The sequence below is a fragment of the Lissotriton helveticus genome, chromosome 5_1, assembly GCF_964261635.1.
Source record: "Lissotriton helveticus chromosome 5_1, aLisHel1.1, whole genome shotgun sequence".
NCBI classification, from domain to species: domain Eukaryota; kingdom Metazoa; phylum Chordata; class Amphibia; order Caudata; family Salamandridae; genus Lissotriton; species Lissotriton helveticus.
Window position 1 is genome coordinate 1817884541 of NC_136065.1, and position 19255 is coordinate 1817903795.

At 45.8% G+C, this 19255-nt stretch overlaps 1 protein-coding gene across 3 annotated transcripts in view; it reads left to right on the plus strand.

The window, feature by feature from the left end:
- Positions 1-17664, plus strand: part of GPATCH8 (G-patch domain containing 8) — a 480524-nt gene extending 462860 nt beyond the window's left edge. For all 3 annotated transcript variants that reach the window (XM_078645162.1, XM_078645164.1, XM_078645163.1), the window contains one exon: positions 8716-17664. In XM_078645162.1, coding sequence (XP_078501288.1) covers positions 8716-13885 — 5170 coding nt within the window. In that variant the 3' untranslated portion in view covers positions 13886-17664. The remainder of the gene's footprint in view (positions 1-8715) is intronic.
- The last annotated feature ends 1591 nt before the right edge of the window (positions 17665-19255 follow it).

A 19255-nucleotide genomic window follows, 5' to 3' on the forward strand; every position in this document is an offset into this window, starting at 1 on the left:
CGGCAAGGCTCCTGGGCGTGACTTATTCCCGTTGGAGTTTTTAGAATGTTTTTTCTAATGTAGAAGCCACTCTTCAGTTTTGAATTCAATTCTCAAGCCATATCTGGTTCTGTACCTGCATCAATAAGCGAAACATTCATAGCAGTTTTTGCTAAGAATAAAGAACCATCTTGTGCAGATTCTAAGGCAGGACCGGAGGCTCGGATTATGCTTTTCTTTCTCCGCCATTTATTAAATACACAACACACAGCAGCCCAAGAAAAGCTCTTATTGGAACCAAACATCGTATTACATCAAGAAACTTGAGAAAAAATCCACAAGGTATGAAATAGAGCAAAATGTCTAAGACTGTAAACCACAAGTCCCAGCACTCCAACTTGTAAACCAACGAAGATAGTCCTTCCACAGTGTCCATTATCCACAGATAGGAAGTCCCCTCTCTGAGTCCTTCCTCTTTCTTCGCTGCTCTCGCAGCCAGTTAAGTGTTTTTTCTTGCTCTTGTGTGTGATGTGGTTTTAGCCTCACAGTTGGGGTTTTTCTATTGTTATTTTGGGGCTTGTGCGAGCGCTGCGGCAGTTCTCTCTTGCAGAGCCCCAAAGACGTCGCGGGAGCGGGTTTTCCGCTCCTTTCGCGACTTTATCCCGGTGTGGTGCGCGGCGTGTATCGGCCGCCAGAGGGCACTGCGGCGTCTCGTTGGTCTTCGGCGCGGTTTTCTCCTCAGAGGAGCCGCGCTGAGGGGACCAACGATCGCGGAGCCTTGTCCTCTTGCCCCCTCATGTACGCCCGGTTCTGGCTGGGTCTGTAATCCTGATTCAGTGCTTTTGTGCACTGCTACGCCCTGTTGAGGGTCGGTACTGCGGTTTTACCGCGTTTTATGCCGGTGGTGCCGGCTGATGCACTCTTGACTCCTGGTGTGGTAGCGCGCCTTGGGGGGGCAGACCTGGTCCCTTGTGGTGGGTCAGCGCGCTGTGTGGGGCTGGAGTGCGCCCTAATTGCGGTCAGTCTCTACCGCCCATAACCCTTTGCAGTCCTTCGGTCTGTAGCAATATTTCTTGACCCCCATTTTGCTGGGGCTGTGTTTGGTGCTCCTTTAGGTGTCCTCTTGGTCAGGTGCGGGGCACTGTCTCTCAGGGCCGTTGATCATGGAAGAGGAGTACTATGACGATTCCCAGTCTTATCTCAATGATGATGAGTTCTATCAGGCGGTTGATAGTTCTATTTATAGGTGTGTAACGGAGGTGGTTGGCCCTATGGAGGACCGCCTTTCAGCGCGTATTGTAGAGGAGTGTGCCAAGCTGGCTCGCGCTGATCTCCCAGGCACTTCGGGGGAGGGTCCCCCAGCTCCAAAGAAGCCTTGCAGGGAAGGGCCGTCGGAGGGTGCCCAGGGGGTGGATAGAGGCGCCTTTGAGCGGCTCAGGGATGCATTCCTGGCCAAGGCGACCGCGCCACCCGCGGAGCAGCCCGCTGCCCCTGTCCCGGTGGCGTCTTCGGAGGTTGCACCATCTTCTCCTGACAGGGATTCCCCAGATTCGGATGAGGATGATCAGTCGGAGCGTTCCTGGCGTCCTTCGGGCTCGGTTGCGGAGTTGCCTCGGGATAGCTCGGGCATGTTGGACCCGGATGAAATTATTCATCCGCGGTCAGCTGCGTGGGCCCCGGGCGACAAGGTAGCCAAGTTCGTTGCAAGCAGGCTGCGCAAACCGCTGGAAAAGGAGGCCAGGGGTTGCTTACGGGGGGAATGCCCTAGACCATCTTTAGAAGGCAAAGTGGCCATGACTCCAGACCTTGATTCCAAGATGGCAACCTTTCTGGCGAAGTTCATGAAGGACCCGCGCAAGGGCATAGACCGTTCTTGGCGGTCATGCCAGGATAAGTTGTTGGACGCGGTGGGTCCGATTACTAAAATCCTAGATATGGCGGAGGAAGCTAAGGTCACGGGTGCGACCATTTCCCCTGAGGTGCTGTCAAATTGGGCTCAGAGGGTGATTATTTTCTTGGGTAACGCCAACTGCGCCCTTTCCACAGAACGCCGACGGTCCTTTTTAATTAAGTTGGACCCGAAGCTAGGGGATCTAGCCTCTTCGGAAGCGGGGGCTGTGGCCCAGGGTGGCCTCTTTGGCGAGCCCTTCATTAAAGAGTTGGGCAAGTTTGTCTCCACCTTTACCTCGCTGGACAAAGCACAATCCAGCATTAAACGCGTGTTCCACCAGCGTTTTTCCTCCGGGGCTGGTCGCAACAGGGGCCGTGCGACCGGCCGTGGTGGCCAGAATGCCAGCAACAGAGGGCAAGGCTCCGGACGAGGACAGTATAATACATCTGCCAACTATACAAACTTCTATCCCACCAGAGGACAGCGCTTTGGAGGTCGCGGCTTCAGGAAGGGTGCCGGAAACAACTCCGCTACCGGTGAGTGTACTTCCGGCGGATCAGGTTCGCGTTGGCGGCCGTTTAGCGGCCTTCTGGGGGGAGTGGGCACATCTTACTGCGGACGCGTGGGTACTCCAAACCGTCCGCGGTTTCCATATAGAATTTTACGATCAGCCGTTTCAGGTAAGTGCCCCTCCTCCGATGGTGTTCTCGGAGGCCGATGCGTTGTTGATAGACGAGGAGGTCGCGGACTTGCTTCGCAAAGGAGCCGTTCGTCAGTCAACACGTCATCCCTCGGGGTTCATCAGCAACCTTTTTCTTGTGGACAAGCCTGGTGGAGGCCGTCGTCCAGTCATCAATCTCAGAGAGTTCAACGGGTGGCTGGTGTATCGCCACTTCAAGATGGAGGGGATCCATCTTTTGCGCGACATTCTTCTCTCACAGGATTGGATGGTGCGGTTGGATTTAAAGGACGCCTATCTGGTGGTTCCTATTCATCCTCCGCACCGTCGTTTCCTGCAGTTTCTCTGGAAGGGTCAGGTGTTCGAGTTCGTGGCCCTTCCTTTCGGTCTGTCTTCCGCGCCGTGGTGCTTCACGAAAGTGTTGCACCCGGTGATAGAGTCTTTACGCGGTCAAGGCGTTCGACTCATCGTCTATTTAGACGACATTTTGCTTTTAGACCAATGCCCTCGGAAGCTGGGGCAACAGTTGCAGCTGACGGTGTCACTTTTGCAGAAGCTGGGGTTCGTTATCAACGAGTCCAAGTCGGTTCTTGTTCCTTCTCAACGGATAGAGTTCCTGGGTTTCATCATAGACTCGGTCGAATCCAACCTCAGTCTTCCTGCCCGCAAGCTGTCCAAGATCCGGCATGTATTGCGGCAGACGTTGGGGAAGACCCACACGTCGTTGAGGCAGATCGCCAGAGTAGTGGGTCTTTTGTCGTCGTCCATCCAGGCGATTTTCCCAGGGCCACTTCATTACAGGGCCCTACAACGCCTCAAGGCTTTTCACTTGCGCAGAGGTTTGTCTTACGATCAAGTGGTTCCTCTCTCGGAAGAGGTGAAGGAGGAGATGTTGTGGTGGCTTTCACACATGGAGGCCTGGAATGGTCGGGCGATTTTTGGGTCGGTCCCGGATTTGGTGATCGAATCCGATGCCAGCAGAGCCGGTTGGGGCGCACGCTGCGGAGAGTTTTCCACGGGCGGAGCCTGGTCGCCAGAAGAGCAGAAGTTGCACATCAACTGTCTGGAACTCTTGGCGGGGTCTTTTGCCGTCCGCTGCTGGACCAAGGATTTGGTGCAGTCGTGCGTCCTGCTGAAGATGGACAACGTCTCAGCCGTACGGTACGTGAACCATTTGGGAGGTTCTCGGTCCCGTGCACTAGCGAATCTCGCGAAGGAGTTTTGGGCCTATTGCCTGGACAATCATGTGTCAGTACAGGCAGAATACTTACCGGGCCAGTCCAATCAGGTGGCGGATTGGCACTCCAGATATCTGCGAGATTTCAGTCAGTGGAAATTGGATGTTCCGGTTTTTCGATGGTTGAACAACCTTTGGGGTCCTTTTTCGATCGACCTCTTTGCCTCTCGGTTGGATCATCAACTGCCAAGGTTCTTCAGTTGGAGGCCGGATCCGGCGGCGGTAGCCACGGATGCGTTTCTTCAGGACTGGAGCCGGGAGTCTCCTTATGCATTTCCTCCCTTCTCCATGATAACGAGAACGGCGGCGCAGCTACGCCGGCAGAGGGGGGAGCTGGTCCTAGTGACTCCGTTCTGGAGGTCTCAAGTGTGGTTTCCGGTTCTACTGGAACTTTCTTGGGATTCTCCAATCCTACTCCCCCAGTTTCCTCACCTGCTTCTCAGTCCAGATCAGGAACCTCATCACCTCCTCGTGCAGGGGTCTCTCCATCTCATGGTATGGAGGCTTTCAGGGGTCGCTGGTCGCTCCCAGGGCTTTCGCGACCGGCTGAGGGGCTTTTGTCCAAAGCCTGGGCTCCCAGTACGTCGAAGCGCTACAAATCCGCTTGGTCTAAGTGGGTGCGTTGGTGTCTTCGACGGGGTCTGGATCCCTTGGTCGCCGGAGTGGTTCCCATCCTGAACTTTCTAGCTGAATTGGCTACGGCGGGTTTGGCATATCGCACGATTAATGCCATGCGTTCAGCGATTTCTGCGGCGCATCTGCCGGTGGACGGCTCTCCTGTGGGTGAGCATCCTTTTGTGTGCAGGCTCTTGCGAGGAATCCGGTTGTCCTTGCCGCCGGAACCTCGTTACTCCGTCCTCTGGGACGTGAACGTAGTGTTGAACTTGTTTCTTTCCTGGCAAGCTAATAGATATTTGTCTTTAAAAGAGCTTTCAGCCAAGTTGGCCATGCTGTTATGCTTGGTGTCATGTCGCAGAGTGTCTGATGTTCGGGCGCTGGATGTGTCCGCACGGGTGTTTTCGCCTGAAGGCGTCACCTTTACGGTTGGCCGCCGTACAAAATCTGGCTCCAGGACGATTTCGTACCCTGCTTTTGTGGATGTTCCAAAATTGTGCGTCGTGCATTGTTTGAAAGCGTATGAGGACGTCACTTGGGATCTCCGCCCTCCGGGCGAACGCCAGTTGTTGATTGCCTTGCGAAAACCACACCATGCAGTCTCTTCCCCCACCATTGCCAGGTGGGTGCGCTGGGTCATGCAGGAGGCTGGCATAGATACGAAACGCTTCGGAGCTCATTCTGCCAGAGGAGCCATGGCCTCTAAGGCTTTTGCAGTAGGTGCACGTTTGGAAGACTTGATGCGTGCAGCGGATTGGTCTTCAGAGTCCACTTTTAAGAAGTTTTACTTCAAGCCAGTGGTGGATATTGCCCGTTTGGTGGTGAGTAAGCTTTAAACTAGCATAATCCGAGCCTCCGGTCCTGCCTTAGAATCGAAATTTGCCTAGCTAATGTGACGGTAAGTTTCAATTCTATTAAGGACACGGAGGCGAGGATTATCCCACCCAGATCGTCCACGAGTGACGTCCCACCCGTATTTCAGTAAGTACGTAGGTTTTCCAGTTTTAGTACTGTTGAGTTCATGCCTGATGTTGTTTCTGCTTATATTTGCTGACATGCATCTGGTTGTACAACGCTGACGCGGATGTGTTTCTCACTAGGGAATGATGGCGTCAAGCAGGACCAGTGAGGATGAAGCGTAATTCGCGAAGAAAGAGGAAGGACTCAGAGAGGGGACTTCCTATCTGTGGATAATGGACACTGTGGAAGGACTATCTTCGTTGGTTTACAAGTTGGAGTGCTGGGACTTGTGGTTTACAGTCTTAGACATTTTGCTCTATTTCATACCTTGTGGATTTTTTCTCAAGTTTCTTGATGTAATACGATGTTTGGTTCCAATAAGAGCTTTTCTTGGGCTGCTGTGTGTTGTGTATTTAATAAATGGCGGAGAAAGAAAAGCATAATCCTCGCCTCCGTGTCCTTAATAGAATTGAAACTTACCGTCACATTAGCTAGGCAAATTTCGATTCTTATTGAAGATTAATTTTGGCTCTGATTTATATCAGAAAACTTAACATCGCTTTGGTATGGTTATCACTGATTTAGTGGATCCAGTGCAGCATGACTTTATATCAGCACACAATACTAATTTGCATATCAACATAGCTGTCACTGCTCTCAAGGTGGCTAGAGTATGGAGCCGGTTCACCGGGATTATTGTGTTGGACGCTGAAAAAGCATTGGACAAGGTCTCCTGGCGGTTTCTTTGGTCAGTGATGAACACTGTAGACTTTTTTGATAACCTCATGTGTCGGAAGGCATTGTATGAGTCATTAACAGCTTAAGTGATATGGGTGGTTTGTCTATTTATATTAGCCGGTGCACTCTGCAGGAAGGCCCACTATCTCCGCAGTAGGTTTCCCTATATTTAGAGCCCTTTATCTAGGCCCTAAAATGATCCAATTTTATTCTATCTCCATGTCTGCTTAAATTGAGCTGTTAGCATATGCAGACGACACAGCTATATTGACTTACTACCCTGTTACTGGTCTTGCGTCAATAAAGAATGCAGCTGCCGATTTCGGATTAATCTCGGGGTATAAATGGAACACCAACCAATAAGATGGACATTTTAACGTTTATTATCCCAGAGAACCCCAATTCTCTTTTTTATTTATGCTTATTTTGGTGCAAGAACCTCTCTTCATATAGCGGAGATCACTAATTAAAATTAGGAGGCCTTATATTAGACTTTGCTCTGGATCTTTATGAAATGGAATAGATTACATTTGGGCCTAATAGGTAAGTGAAACATGATTAAAATGGTCATCTTACTGCGTTTACTTGATCTATTTAGGGATATTCAGCTCTTTCTGTAGAAAGAATTCGTCAAGAGGGTCTAATAAACCTGGCAAAAGTTTAGCTGGCAGTATAAAAAAAAACGCAGCGTGCTATACAGTTTTTACAGCTTCCATGTAATCAGGGTGGTGTGTCGTTCCTTTCCCTTTGGCTATATTTTATTGCATGATTTATTTATAGACTATCCGCAGTAGTTTGGCCTCGGAAATGGGAACTTGGCGTTCTATTCTAAGATTATAAGTTATCATAAGATTTGGCAGTTTTTGAGAACTATGTGAATTTTGAAATGTTACCCTTCACTCTGGTACAATCCGAGTCTGCCGTCTTTTCCTAAGAACAGCTATAAGCTGTTGTAGGCACTTGCATCATCACACTCTACATGAATATTATACGAATAGAATAATGACATAATCTGGTGACTTACCCAAAGAATGTTGGATGTCTTACTGTATTTTTTTTAGATGTTTACAGTTGCGGAACTCCAGGCATTTAACTGTGCATTGACTTCTTATATGTTCTTACTATTTTAGATGTATGATGAACCAAATGTTCTTTTACTGTCTGATTTTAGTATCTTGGTTTAAAGAGCAACTGTATTGCTGAATAACATATGAATTGTAACAGATGATGGTCCATTTTGACATTTTTCATACTTTCCTATAAAATAAAATCAAGACTGTATAATGCTAGTAAATGTTTTTATGCAATATCTAATAATTTAGTAGATTCTGGTTTGTCTGCAAATGCAGAACATACCCCAGGGCTGAATTGGGCATAGGTTCCCAATGCCAGTAATCAAAAAGTGCTTAAGGTTCAAAAAGACGTTATCCACAACACACTATACCAGTACCAACTTTAGATGTGAATTTGGTTTTAACTGATCTCATGAAAGTACTGTTTGAAGCAACACAGAACTGAAGTCTAAAAAAATAAAGTGTTAAATACTACTTTCTTATTAGCTAGCTATTAACTCTCCAGCGAGATTGTCAATTAGGAGCTTTATCCAGTGCAGGAGTAACTCACAAGGAAAAGTAGTTATGAGGACACGTTCTCAGTTTGTTGCAAAACTTGTATCCCCTTTTCAAATGTGACCATTCAGTTATCTTCTCTTCTAACAAACTCAGCTGAAAGAAGTCCACTCTCTTTAGATGGAGGTACAGCTATCGTGTGTTGCACACAACTAACTCGAACTAAAACGAAAGTTATTTGTACTGCATGGTTCACTATTTCTTGGGTTACTTACGAGTAAGGTTATAATAGCCAGGTAAATTGTTTTGACAAACTACAGAATACAACATTGACGGGTAAACCAAGGTTACGTTATACTTGTAAAAAGGGTGCAACGTTGGTGTTTTTGGGTATGATGTCTTCGCCTGTGCAGCTACAACTTGGTTATCAGCATATATCTTTAGTGCATTTGTACAATATAATAGCGATGCATTGGTGGGTAAAACTATGTTAAAACATGTATTCATGACTATTCATTCACCACAGTTATATATTGCTACATACCCCTTGCATAGCATGTGCATCTGGATTAGATTTAATGATGTAAAAGAAAGAGGTTACTCATATTTAACAAGTTTTGTAGCTTGAAGCTCTATTAGATTTATATGAGACTGTTCCACGTCCCTGGTGAAGAAGGGAAGTTGGTGCCAAGAAAAATAATTTAAATAATTGTCATGTAGTAGGGCACTGCAGTTTAAGGTTGCTGCTTTCGTGAGCCTTAATGGCTCTGACTTAGTTGATGCCATAGTTAAAAACATTTGGCCCAACACCTGGATAGTGGTGAATGGTGCAAAGCATGTGAATCTAGAAGAGCGTTGAGCTGCAAAACTATTAAGTAACCTGTTACTTTCGGGTCTGGGTTGCGAGGTAGGCATGTGAAAGTGAGAGCTCAGTGACCGTGTCAGTGTTGCGTAAAGGTAACTTATTGTCCTGATGCATATCAATTTTTCTTGTCACGTTTGATTTGTAAGCTTCTTTTTTTCCCATCTTTTTCTGATTTGCTTGTAGTGCTCCAGGAAGTGGCCCAAGATTCCGACCCACAACTGTTGCTGTCGATGAAGAAAGCTGTGAAGATGAAAGGGATGATGCGATTGTGAATTGCAGTTTTGCTCAAATGAGTCCTCCCCAGTCTGCCGTAGAGACCATTTTGGAGACAATTCCCCTTCCAAATGCCGCACTTACAAGTAGCCCAGTTTCTTTAGCAGCTGCATCTATTCCAGCAACTCCATCAGTTAGCTTCAGCATGAAAACCAATGTGGGGACCCCACAGCAGAAGCTTGGAGTCTGTTTCTCATTTGCCAAGAAGGTGCCTGTAAAACTTGAGTCTCCATCTTCTGTTTTTAAAGACCAAGTAGAAGACACTAGCCTAACTGAAGATGGCATGCTGGTTGATAAAGCATCATTAGAGCAGGGGATGTTGGTCAGAACAGGGGAAGTAGAACTTGGTCACATCCCTGAAGAGACGCTTGAGGAGGAGGAAACTCAAGAGGTTGATTCGGGTGCCTCACTGGCTAGTACCTTATCCAAGCTTAAGAAAATGAAGCGAGATGAGCAGGCACTCCATGCAGAGTCAGAGTATTACCACTACATACCTCCTGCACACTGTAAAGTGAAACCACCTTTTCAGTTTTTACTCTTCATGAGGTCCACTGACCAGATGGAGGCAGATAATAATGCTTCCGGCAAAGGATTAGAGGCAAGCAAGTGCAAGGATCCTGCAAAAGACAGCAGCAACGAGAAAGGACCTGAAGCAACTGACGGCTTCAAAGTCAGAGATTCTGTGAAAGTTACAGACAGTGATAAAGGCACTGACCCTATCGGGGGTAACGATGGCAGCCAAGGGAAGGATGCTGGTAAAGGCAGTGACAACATGAAAAGCGACAGTAGCACCAGAGTGCGGGGCACTGTCAAAGCCAGTGACTGTAACAAAGGTAGCGATGGTAATGCAGTCACAGGTGGCAGCAAGGTTCGGGAGGCCATCAAAAGTGGTGACAAATGTAATGACAGCAGTACAGTCAGCAGGGGCAGAGATGCCATCAAATGCAATACATCTAAAGACTGCAGCAAAAACAATGATCCTGTCAAAAGCCGAGACATAGTCAAATTTGGTGATGGGGGCCAAAGCAGTGAAGCCATCAAAGTTGCACCTGCCATCAAAGTTGTAAGCGCTGTCAAGAGCAATGAAACTATCAAAGTTACAAATGTTGTCAAGGGCAGCGGGACTGCCAAGTTGGCTGATGGCATAAGGAGCATAGAGCCCATAAAGGGTGGTGGTGCCACAAAGGGCATAGAGGCAAAGAAGACTGGGGGTATAATTAAAGGGGCAGAACCAATAAAGTCTGAGATTACCCAGGGTGGCAGAGTAAGCAAGGGTGGTGAAGCAGCCAATATGGGCATTGTCAACAAGAGCAGTGAGACCATTAAGGTGGTTGCAACCATGAAGTCAAGTGGGGCAGTTAAGGGCAATGAAGGTAACAAGGGTGGTGTGCCTGTCAAGAGTGGTGATGCTATAAAAACTATGAGCCCTATCAAAGGCAGTGAGCCTGTTAAGGTGGGTGGAAATGTTAAGGGCAGTGAGACCAGAATTGGTGGGGTCACCAAGGGCAGCGAGAGCATTAAGGTGGGAGCATCAAGCAAGGGTGGTGAGTCTTCGAAGATGGGTGGTCATATCAAAAGCAGTGAGGTCGTAAAAGTGGGTACACCTAATAAGTATGGTAATGTCCTTAAGCTTGGCACATCAAAGAAAGGGGCTGAAACCGTCAAGGTGGGTGGTCCCATTAGGTGTGCTGATGTCATTAAGCTGGGTCCTCCCAGTAAAAGTGATGGGTCCATCAGGGTGGGTGGGCCTACCAAGGGTGGTGAGACTGTCCTGATGGGGGAAACTAACAAGGGTGGGGAAGCCTCCAAGAACGGAGAATCTGTTAAGGCAGGTGGAATGAGCAAGGTTGGTGAGGCAATGAAGGTGGGTGGAGCTAACAAGTTAGGTGCAGCTGCTAAGGGTGGTGAGGCCATCAAAGGCAATCCTACCACCAAAGATCATGTAATTGAAAGGAAAAAGGTTCAGTCTGTCATCCCCAAAACGGGCACTGCAAGCAATATCAAAGCAGAGAATCTAGGGAGTGCTGAGAGCATTGTAACTAATCCAAAGCAACCAGAGGGATTAATCCATGCCAAAGAGATTAAACAGGATGAAAAGAAAGGTGCCCGAATAACTGCCTTAAGTGAACTTATTGAAAACAAAAGCTTGGAATCAAATACTCCAGATGAAAGTACTAACCCTATTGAAGGTAGAGTTGAAGTTTTGGATGGGCCTAGACAGCCCAGTGGCCCTTTTTTTCCTGTTCTGGGTAAAGACGACACCACAATGCTGCAGTGGCCGTCAGAACTCTTGGTATTTACTCAGACACAGCCAGCTATTTCCTACAGTTGTAACCCTTTGTATTTTGATTTCAAACTTTCACGAAACAAAGCTGATAAAAAAAGTATCGAAAAAACAAAAGATACCCAAACTCCTGGAAAGGAGACCTCCAAACTTGTAGAACAAAAGGATTTGAACAAAGGCAAAGACGCTGAAAATCTGTCTACTTGTCTAGATGTAAAGAACATAGTCAAGACTCCAGTACATACATGTGGCGCACAGAATAAAGCAGAGACCAGCGTTGCAGTGCTTTGTGAACCTGACGAGAATAGCGTTGTTAAAAAAGAGAAATCTGGGAAATCTCACAAGCATAAAAAAAGGAAGAAGCATAAAAAGTCTGTCAAGCGTAAACGCAAGCACAAGGCAGAAGACGAGGCTGGTGAAGAAAAACAAAAGAAACGCAAGAAGCATAAACGTAAGAAGACCAAGACCACCATCCCTGTCGATGCAGAGATTGTTGTGAAAACCGAAGGTTGTAATTCTGCAAGCCAGCTGCTAAAGGCAAAGACCAGTCCACGTGAGGTGACTCCTCTAAAGCCTCTCTCTATTTCAGAAAGGATCATTATCAGCAAAAATGACACTGCTGTCAATTTATGCCAAGAGCCAGCCATCACGAAACCCAAACCCGAGACCCAACTTTCATCTTTAAGTTCTGCTACACATGGACAATGTTCAGTCAAGCGAGAGAGTAGGTCCAGGCGCAGAAGCCGTCATAGTAGTGGTGATAGTGACCGAAGTTCTCATCAGAAGCACTCCAGCCAAAAACCTGCGTCTCACTATAGTGATTATGATGACTCTGGAAGCGGACGGTCTAAGAGCCGCTCGAGATCTGGTCAGCGACGCTCTTCACGAAGGTCCTATTCTTCGAGTTCTGACCGGACTTCAGACAACAGTCATTACAGTCACAGGCGAAGTTACTCCGATACAAGTGATTATAGTGAGTATAGCAACCGGTCCCAACGGCGATCAAAGCGATCCCATGGCTCGGACGATGACTCAGACTACAATAGCTCAAAACGTACATCGAAAAGGCGCAAATACTCTTCCTCTGACTACAGCCATAGCCGATCCCGGAGCAGAAGCCGTAGCCGAAGTGACACTAGGGGTCGGTCAAGAACAAGAAGCAGAGGTAGAACACGGAGCAGCAGCCGTAGCAGGAGCCACAGCAAGAGGAGAAGCCGCAGCGACACAGGGCGGAGCTGGAAACGTAGCCGTAGCTACAGCAGAGACCGTAGTCGCAGCACCAGAAGCCCATCCCAACGTTCTGTTTCCAGAAAGGGGTCCCGTGGTCATGAAAGCTCGGATGATAGGAGAGCTAGCCGAAGAGATTTTAACCGTTCAAAAATCTACCGTTCACAGTCTCCCCGTTACAGCAGATCAGGTAGGACTGATGGCCATTCAAAAAGAGGAGACAGTAGAGGAAGGGACTCTAAGGGGTTCAGCAGTACCCTTTCTCACAGTTCAAGTTTCGGAAAAAGTTCTGAAAGGGAGCCGTTTGATGGAAAGAGCTCTTTAACTGCAAAACAGCTGCTAGAAAACATTCAGTCACGAAGGATGGACAGGAAATCTGTTACCATGGGAGAGACTGCAGCAGGACCAAGCAAAGGTGGGGCAAAGCTAAAGGATCCCCCTCAGGGCTACTTTGGCCCTAAGCTGCCCCCGTCATTGGGTAACAAGCCAGGGATGCCTTTAATTGGAAAGTTGCCCACAAACCGCAAGCCATGCACTGTTAAGAAAGATGAAACTGGAATGGAGAAAACTGAGGACCTGGCAGATGCCGGACAAGCATGTGCAGAGATCTTGCTTTCAACAGTACCTGTTACAAACGATACACCTGTGAAGCTTGATGTAAATGACACACCGTCTGTTCATGAATTAGAAGAAGCTGTTGAAGTGCTGCATCCTCCTGCAGTTCCTCCTGGAGTACCAGAGCATCAAGAATACTACAGTTCCTCAGAGCAGCTTTTGCCTCATGGCTATGGGACCAGTATGTGTGAGGACCGGGTAGCTCTGGAATCAGTTGGCAGTGGTAACCCAGCATTTCCTACGGATAGCAGTTTGATGCCTTTAGGTCCTGATCCAGAGCATTATTCGGCATACAGACCCCAGAGTGAGGGCTTGAGCATTGATGGAGACCCTGAGGGAGAAGATGATTTTTCTCTGGCACCACTGGAGAGCCAGCCCATTACGTTTACGCCAGAAGAGATGGAAAAGTACGGCAAATTGCAACAGGCAGCCCAGCAGCACATTCAACAGCAGCTTTTGGCTAAGCAAGTAAAGGCCTTCCCTGCATCAGCCCTCACCCCAGTCCCTCCCACCATGCAGCAGATTCATATACAGCAACAAGCACCAGGCTCGGCCACATCCATCACTACTGTCCAGCATGCTATCTTGCAACATCATGCTGCTGCTGCTGCAGCTGCAGCTGTAGGCATGCACCCACACCAACACCAAGCTTTGGCCCAGGTGCACCATATTCCTCAACACCACCTAACGCCCATCTCGCTCTCTCACCTTACCCATTCACTGATTCCTGCCCACCCAGCTACTTTCCTTGCTGGTCACCCTATTCATATCATTCCAGCCTCTGCTCTCCACCCAGGCCACCTAACCCTTCACCACCTGCCTCATGCACTTTACCCAACCTTATTTGCCCCTCGTCCTGGCTCAGCAGCTGCCACAGCATTGCACCTTCACCCTCTGCTGCACCCAATTTTCTCTGGTCAAGACTTGCAGCAGCACCCTAGTCATGGCACATGAGTATGTAGACCCAGAGAAGGCCGATATAAAGCATTACCAGAATGAGGATCGTCTGGGATGGGTGGCCATTTAAACAGCCAGAGTCTAGTGACTTGGCTCGGGGCCACTGCATGAAAAGTAAGAAATGCAACATTTCGGAGATTTTCCTAGTTGTGGCCTGAAACTGAACTTGTGTTCTGTAACCCTGTTAACACACCATCTTATGGCCTCAGGCATTTGCAGGGTTTTCCCCTTTCATCCGTCTCTTTTTGCTTATGGATCCAGCTCAAACCACTCGTTCCTAATAGAAAGACTAGCCTGGACTCCGTGCAACAAGCAAGTCTTGCTCAGTTCATAGTTTTATGCTGAGACATGGGGGCTCTAGGGATCTGCATCATTGACTGCTTATTCAGTGATGGGGAAACCACTGAAACATAATGTTGCAAAAATTCACAGCTACTGTGGCCTGGGAAATGTGCTTCCCTGAAGCCATCTGAAACTAGTGGAGCGCCATAGAGACGAGCTTCACAGCACCTTGACTAAGTTGTAAGGTATTGAAACCAAAACTAAACTGAACTCGCTGTAGTTGAAGCCGGTGCAGCAAACAAGTCAAAACTGCAAAAGAGAATAGCCCGGAAAAAGTAGACCTTTCACTGCCTCTATGGTTCACACTAGACTGTCCAGCATGGCCAGGTTTGGGACTCTTAAATAAAGGATGCATAGAGAGAATGGGAGCCGAGCGAACAAAACAGATGGCAGTCTGCAGACTAGTGACTAAAAAAGCGGACTGCTTTCTTGTAGCTTGGTGATGGAAAAAATACGTCCACGCTTGTAGGTTGATTAGGAGGCTGTTTTTCCCCCCCAGAGGGCTGATATTTTCTGTATTATAGGATTTTTTTTAAATTAATGTACAGTATTGCACTGAAAACTGTATGACATTATCGGCTGCTTTTTTAGTAGCTAAATAAAACGTGGAAGTAGGATAATAGGGTGGGGAGTCATGGGCTGCAATTTGCCTGTACAATCCCACAATAATATTTTTACAGCCAGTTCTTAGAGTTGGTGGTACTTGTTTCTTACTGCTTTTGTAAATATCTTTTGCTTTAGGTGAATCAAAAAAGACACATTTAAAGTAGGTAAAACCTCCTAGCTTCAGGTGTCCTAAAAATGGAATATGAAGAAAGACTGATTGACTAAGCATGTATATTTATGAAGCTCGTATTTTTCAAGTTTTATGTACCATAAATGTAAAATTCATATAAATATATATTAAGTTAATCTTCAGTTGAATTTGTCTACAAGCCACTTGGATTAAGAATATGCAAATGGGGGAATTGGGTGTTCCAATATCTGGAAACTCACTTCCATTGCACACGTGTTCCATGACCTAACTTCCTCTGTATTTTTGTATTTGTCACTTTTTGGGGGTGGGGTACAATTGGCTCAATGCATGCGAATGAAGGTGCTCCATTTTGTGGTTTTGGAGAAGTGGGAAAAGTTGAAGGAGTTCATACTGTTGGTGTAGATTGTGTTGTGTTCTGGCAGTGGAACCTTTGAGTACAATCCTCCATGCTGACATTGTAAGAAGTATCATACAAAGGGGGTATACAGCTAATGAAACGACTTTTATTATAGAAAAAGTGAGGGAAGACAGGCTGAGATTTGCTTGTGGATGAGCAGCATCACAATTGTGACTAGAGGTGGGGTTTATACTCCAGTCTACCTTCCATGGGATTTAGAGGGAAAAGTGCACATGGAAGTGGAATATTTCATCGACGTTTGCCACTTATCATCTGGATGGGTTTTGTAATCCTCAGATCTTAACGATCTTTTATTAGATTTTCAGAACAGTTTCGGATTTTGTGGTATGTTTGAGCATCAAACATATATTTTATTTTCTGTTCCTTCATAACAAAATATTTCATCAGGCTGATCTCACCTGAGATGTCCACTGGCTTCAGTCCCTCGCACCATTTAAAAAAAAGTGCCTTATGTCATCAGCACTTCAGGTATTTTAGGCATACTGGTTACACCTGCACACTTTTGTGTTCTGTCTAGCCCTTTTAACCTTAATATTCTTTTCTTAGAGCACATTGTTCCTCTCCTGGGACCTGCCCCATAGCAGTTGTCATTTCACTATTGAACGTTGTAGCCGCATCCCTTCCGTTTAATAATTTGGAATTGGTAAATGAGCCAAGCCACAATGGAAGTATCTTATCTGTTTAATTGTATGATATTGTTGTCCAGTTTCTCTACAGTAATGTTCTGTCCAGTGTGTACATATCCAGTTCACCTAATGGCATGCGGTAAGAATGAAGAGGTCTCTTGAGTGTTTGGAGTATAGTTATACCCCATCATCCGTAACTCCTTTGAGAGGAGGAATGACTGAGCAATTCAAAAAGAGCAAAGCAGTCTGTTTACATTTTTTTCCATTTGCTACACTGGAGTCATACTAATGTGAAAATAAACAACTCCTACATGTTATACAACTGAGCGGTGACGAAGAATAAACATTTAAATGTTCCATCTGCCACAGAGGTCTTTTTTGCTATTCTAGCTTAGTAGAAAATGCAGCAAAAGTCTCATTTTTCATTTTCACTCTGTTAATAGTTTTGTTTTTAACCATTTTCCATTTAATTAAATAAACTACTCTGAAAGAATAATTTTAAAATAGGTTTTCATAGTGACCATGCTAATCAGGCTAGAAACGTAACCTTGTCTAGTCAAAGCATTTCTAGAGTTTTAGCTCATGTTTCCTATAGCATAATATAGTAAATAATGTGAATTGTTTAGGAAGGTGTGTAGAAAGTACATTTGTGTGCTTCGCTAATGTGTCCCTCCATTGTGGTTCCATAAATTCTTCTGAAAATGATGGAACATTTAAATTGAAGTATACTGTACCATAATGCATATTGGTACAGCATAAGTGGAAGAGCTGTGCAAAGCATGCAGTGTCGGCAAATTTACAAAAGGTGAAACCTATTCTGCACTCTTTCACATTAAAATCAGTATTTACTATCGGTCATAAAATACTGTTAAATCCACACGTAGACTCGTTTTGTTTGAGTCACATTTCCATATCACGACTCATTTTACCGGACATGGCTGATTCAGTCAACCTATAAATGTTCTTATTGGATGATTTGTAGATTGTGGTTTCTTGATGGATACAGTACATAAAAAAAGTGTTTTAGTGAAAGACTCCTGATACTTTGTAGCATTAAGTAATTGAATGATGCATTGAATTGAAACCCATTATCACAAGAACCTGATCCATAGGCTGAACAAGATTGTATCATTCCTTTTTCAACATTTTCTTCATTTAAGAGGCAAGAAATGGCAGTGTTTTGTTTTGTGTTTGAGAGCATCTCTGCCTACCTGATTGGAAATTACCATCTCCTTTGTTTGGCGATTAAAGAGCAAGGCTCTTTGATGATCCTTCTCTTTGACAAAATGATCTTGTCAAATTTTTAAGTGCTTCCTACGTTTCCTATTTATGCGAACAATGTTAGTATGTTGGACATGTATAGTGTTACGGGTGCTGATGAACTGATAGTTTCTCACTTTACTGACTCCATAAAGCATACATGAGCTCTTTTTAGAATGGTGGTTCTTTATTTAGTCAAACTGCTACAAATAAAGGTTGGAAGAACACTTTCCATTTCCAAACAAAGTGGCTGTATTTACTTGTCGCTTGTAAAATATCTAAATAAAGATAAATATGTATATATGTACATACATATATCACACTGTAAATTGGGGAAATACAGTTTCTAATAAATGATTTCTTAAAAATAAAACTGTCTTGTCGTTTTCCCTTGTATCAGCCTTGTTTTGGTGATTAGCTATTAATGTATTGAATTAAAAAGCCTTCAAAGCAAAACAGTAGCAAGCAGATTGAAGACTGGTTAGAGGTGCATTCACATGCAACTTTTAATTATTTTCTAATTACTAATTCCATTCATATGCTGTTTTAGAATTACACTTGCCAGTCTGTCCTCAGGCCAGCATGGATTCTGGAAGTTCTAGAACATCTGAACACATGATTGATCAGGTGCTTCATCAAGTGCCCCAGATGGTCACCTTTCTAAGCGTGTGTTCATCAGGTAGCTTTTTCCTAAGTGGTGGAAAAAAATAATAGTGTGATCTTTTCAACTCGACAGTCTGACATGCCTGCACCTTAAATGGGGCTAGAAATATTTCTCCAAAAGATGTTGCCACTTTGGAGCGATTTCTTAAGCAACAGACCCAAAGCAAGCGAGGAAGGAAGTACTTCCGAGTTTGGAAAGAAGAGGGACTTCAGACTAGAAAGGAGGAAGAGGAAAGAAGAGCTAATGTTTGATCAGGGAGAACATGATGCTGGGAGAAGGCAGTGCAATGACACTGACTAGCCCAAAAGCAGCCTGCAACCAGGATGCCAATAGCTGAAGGAGACCAGGCCACACCATGCATCAGGACTTGTTGCAAGGCATGATGAGGCCAAAATGCCTTGCTAGTCCATGGAGGAAAAGTGGGAGCAATAGAGAATAGATGAAGACACAACACAGCTCAAAGAGGGCGAAATCAAGGATGTTGCGGAGAGGAGAGACTGACTCCGGGAACGAGATGATCCTGAGGAGGAGGACTAGCGGCATCCTTATCTGTGCTAGAAGCTTCCGAATTCTCTTCCACAACTTAATGAGGTGTGGACCTGGCAAGTGCGCAGGGAGTAGCAATGGATAATGGGGTGTGAGAAACTCTGGAAAAGAAGGCTATGATGAACATGACTAGACAAACTTTTTGTTACTTAAAACAGGAGTCAATATCCTTGATGGTGGTTTTCTCACTAGAATTTGCAAGCAGATTGGGAACCAAGGGAAAAAGTGATCATGTTCACGCTTTCTGTTAACCAAAAAGATTCAAGAAATCCGGGGGGGGGGGACAAACAAATTATAAAATAAGATTATTTTTTGTTTGAGGCATGTGTGCTGTAGATGCACATGCTTTGCATAAGTCCACCATCTTGTGTTGGGCTCGGAAGATTGCAAGTTGTTTTTGTTCCATGAAGCTTTCTTCGAATTATGAGGCTGTGTGACTCCTTTTGGTAATACTGTGCACGGTCGTCATCTTCAGATTTTTTTGGGGGGGGCCTGTGGGTTCGGATGTAATATCTTGTGCTCTTGTTTGAGACTCCTTTGGGCTCCCTTCGATTATTTAGTACCACCACTTGAAAGTATTGTCTTGATTGGTTAGTTTATAGTGTCCGAGCCATCACCCTCCTGGGTAGCGAGGCTTCGGTGTGCTCCCTCGGCCGCAGGCTACGCCTGGCCAGGCATACTTTCGAATCCGTCCATCAGAGAATTACCTGCTAATGGAACGGACGCAGTTCCGTTTGTCTGAATTGTCATTTCA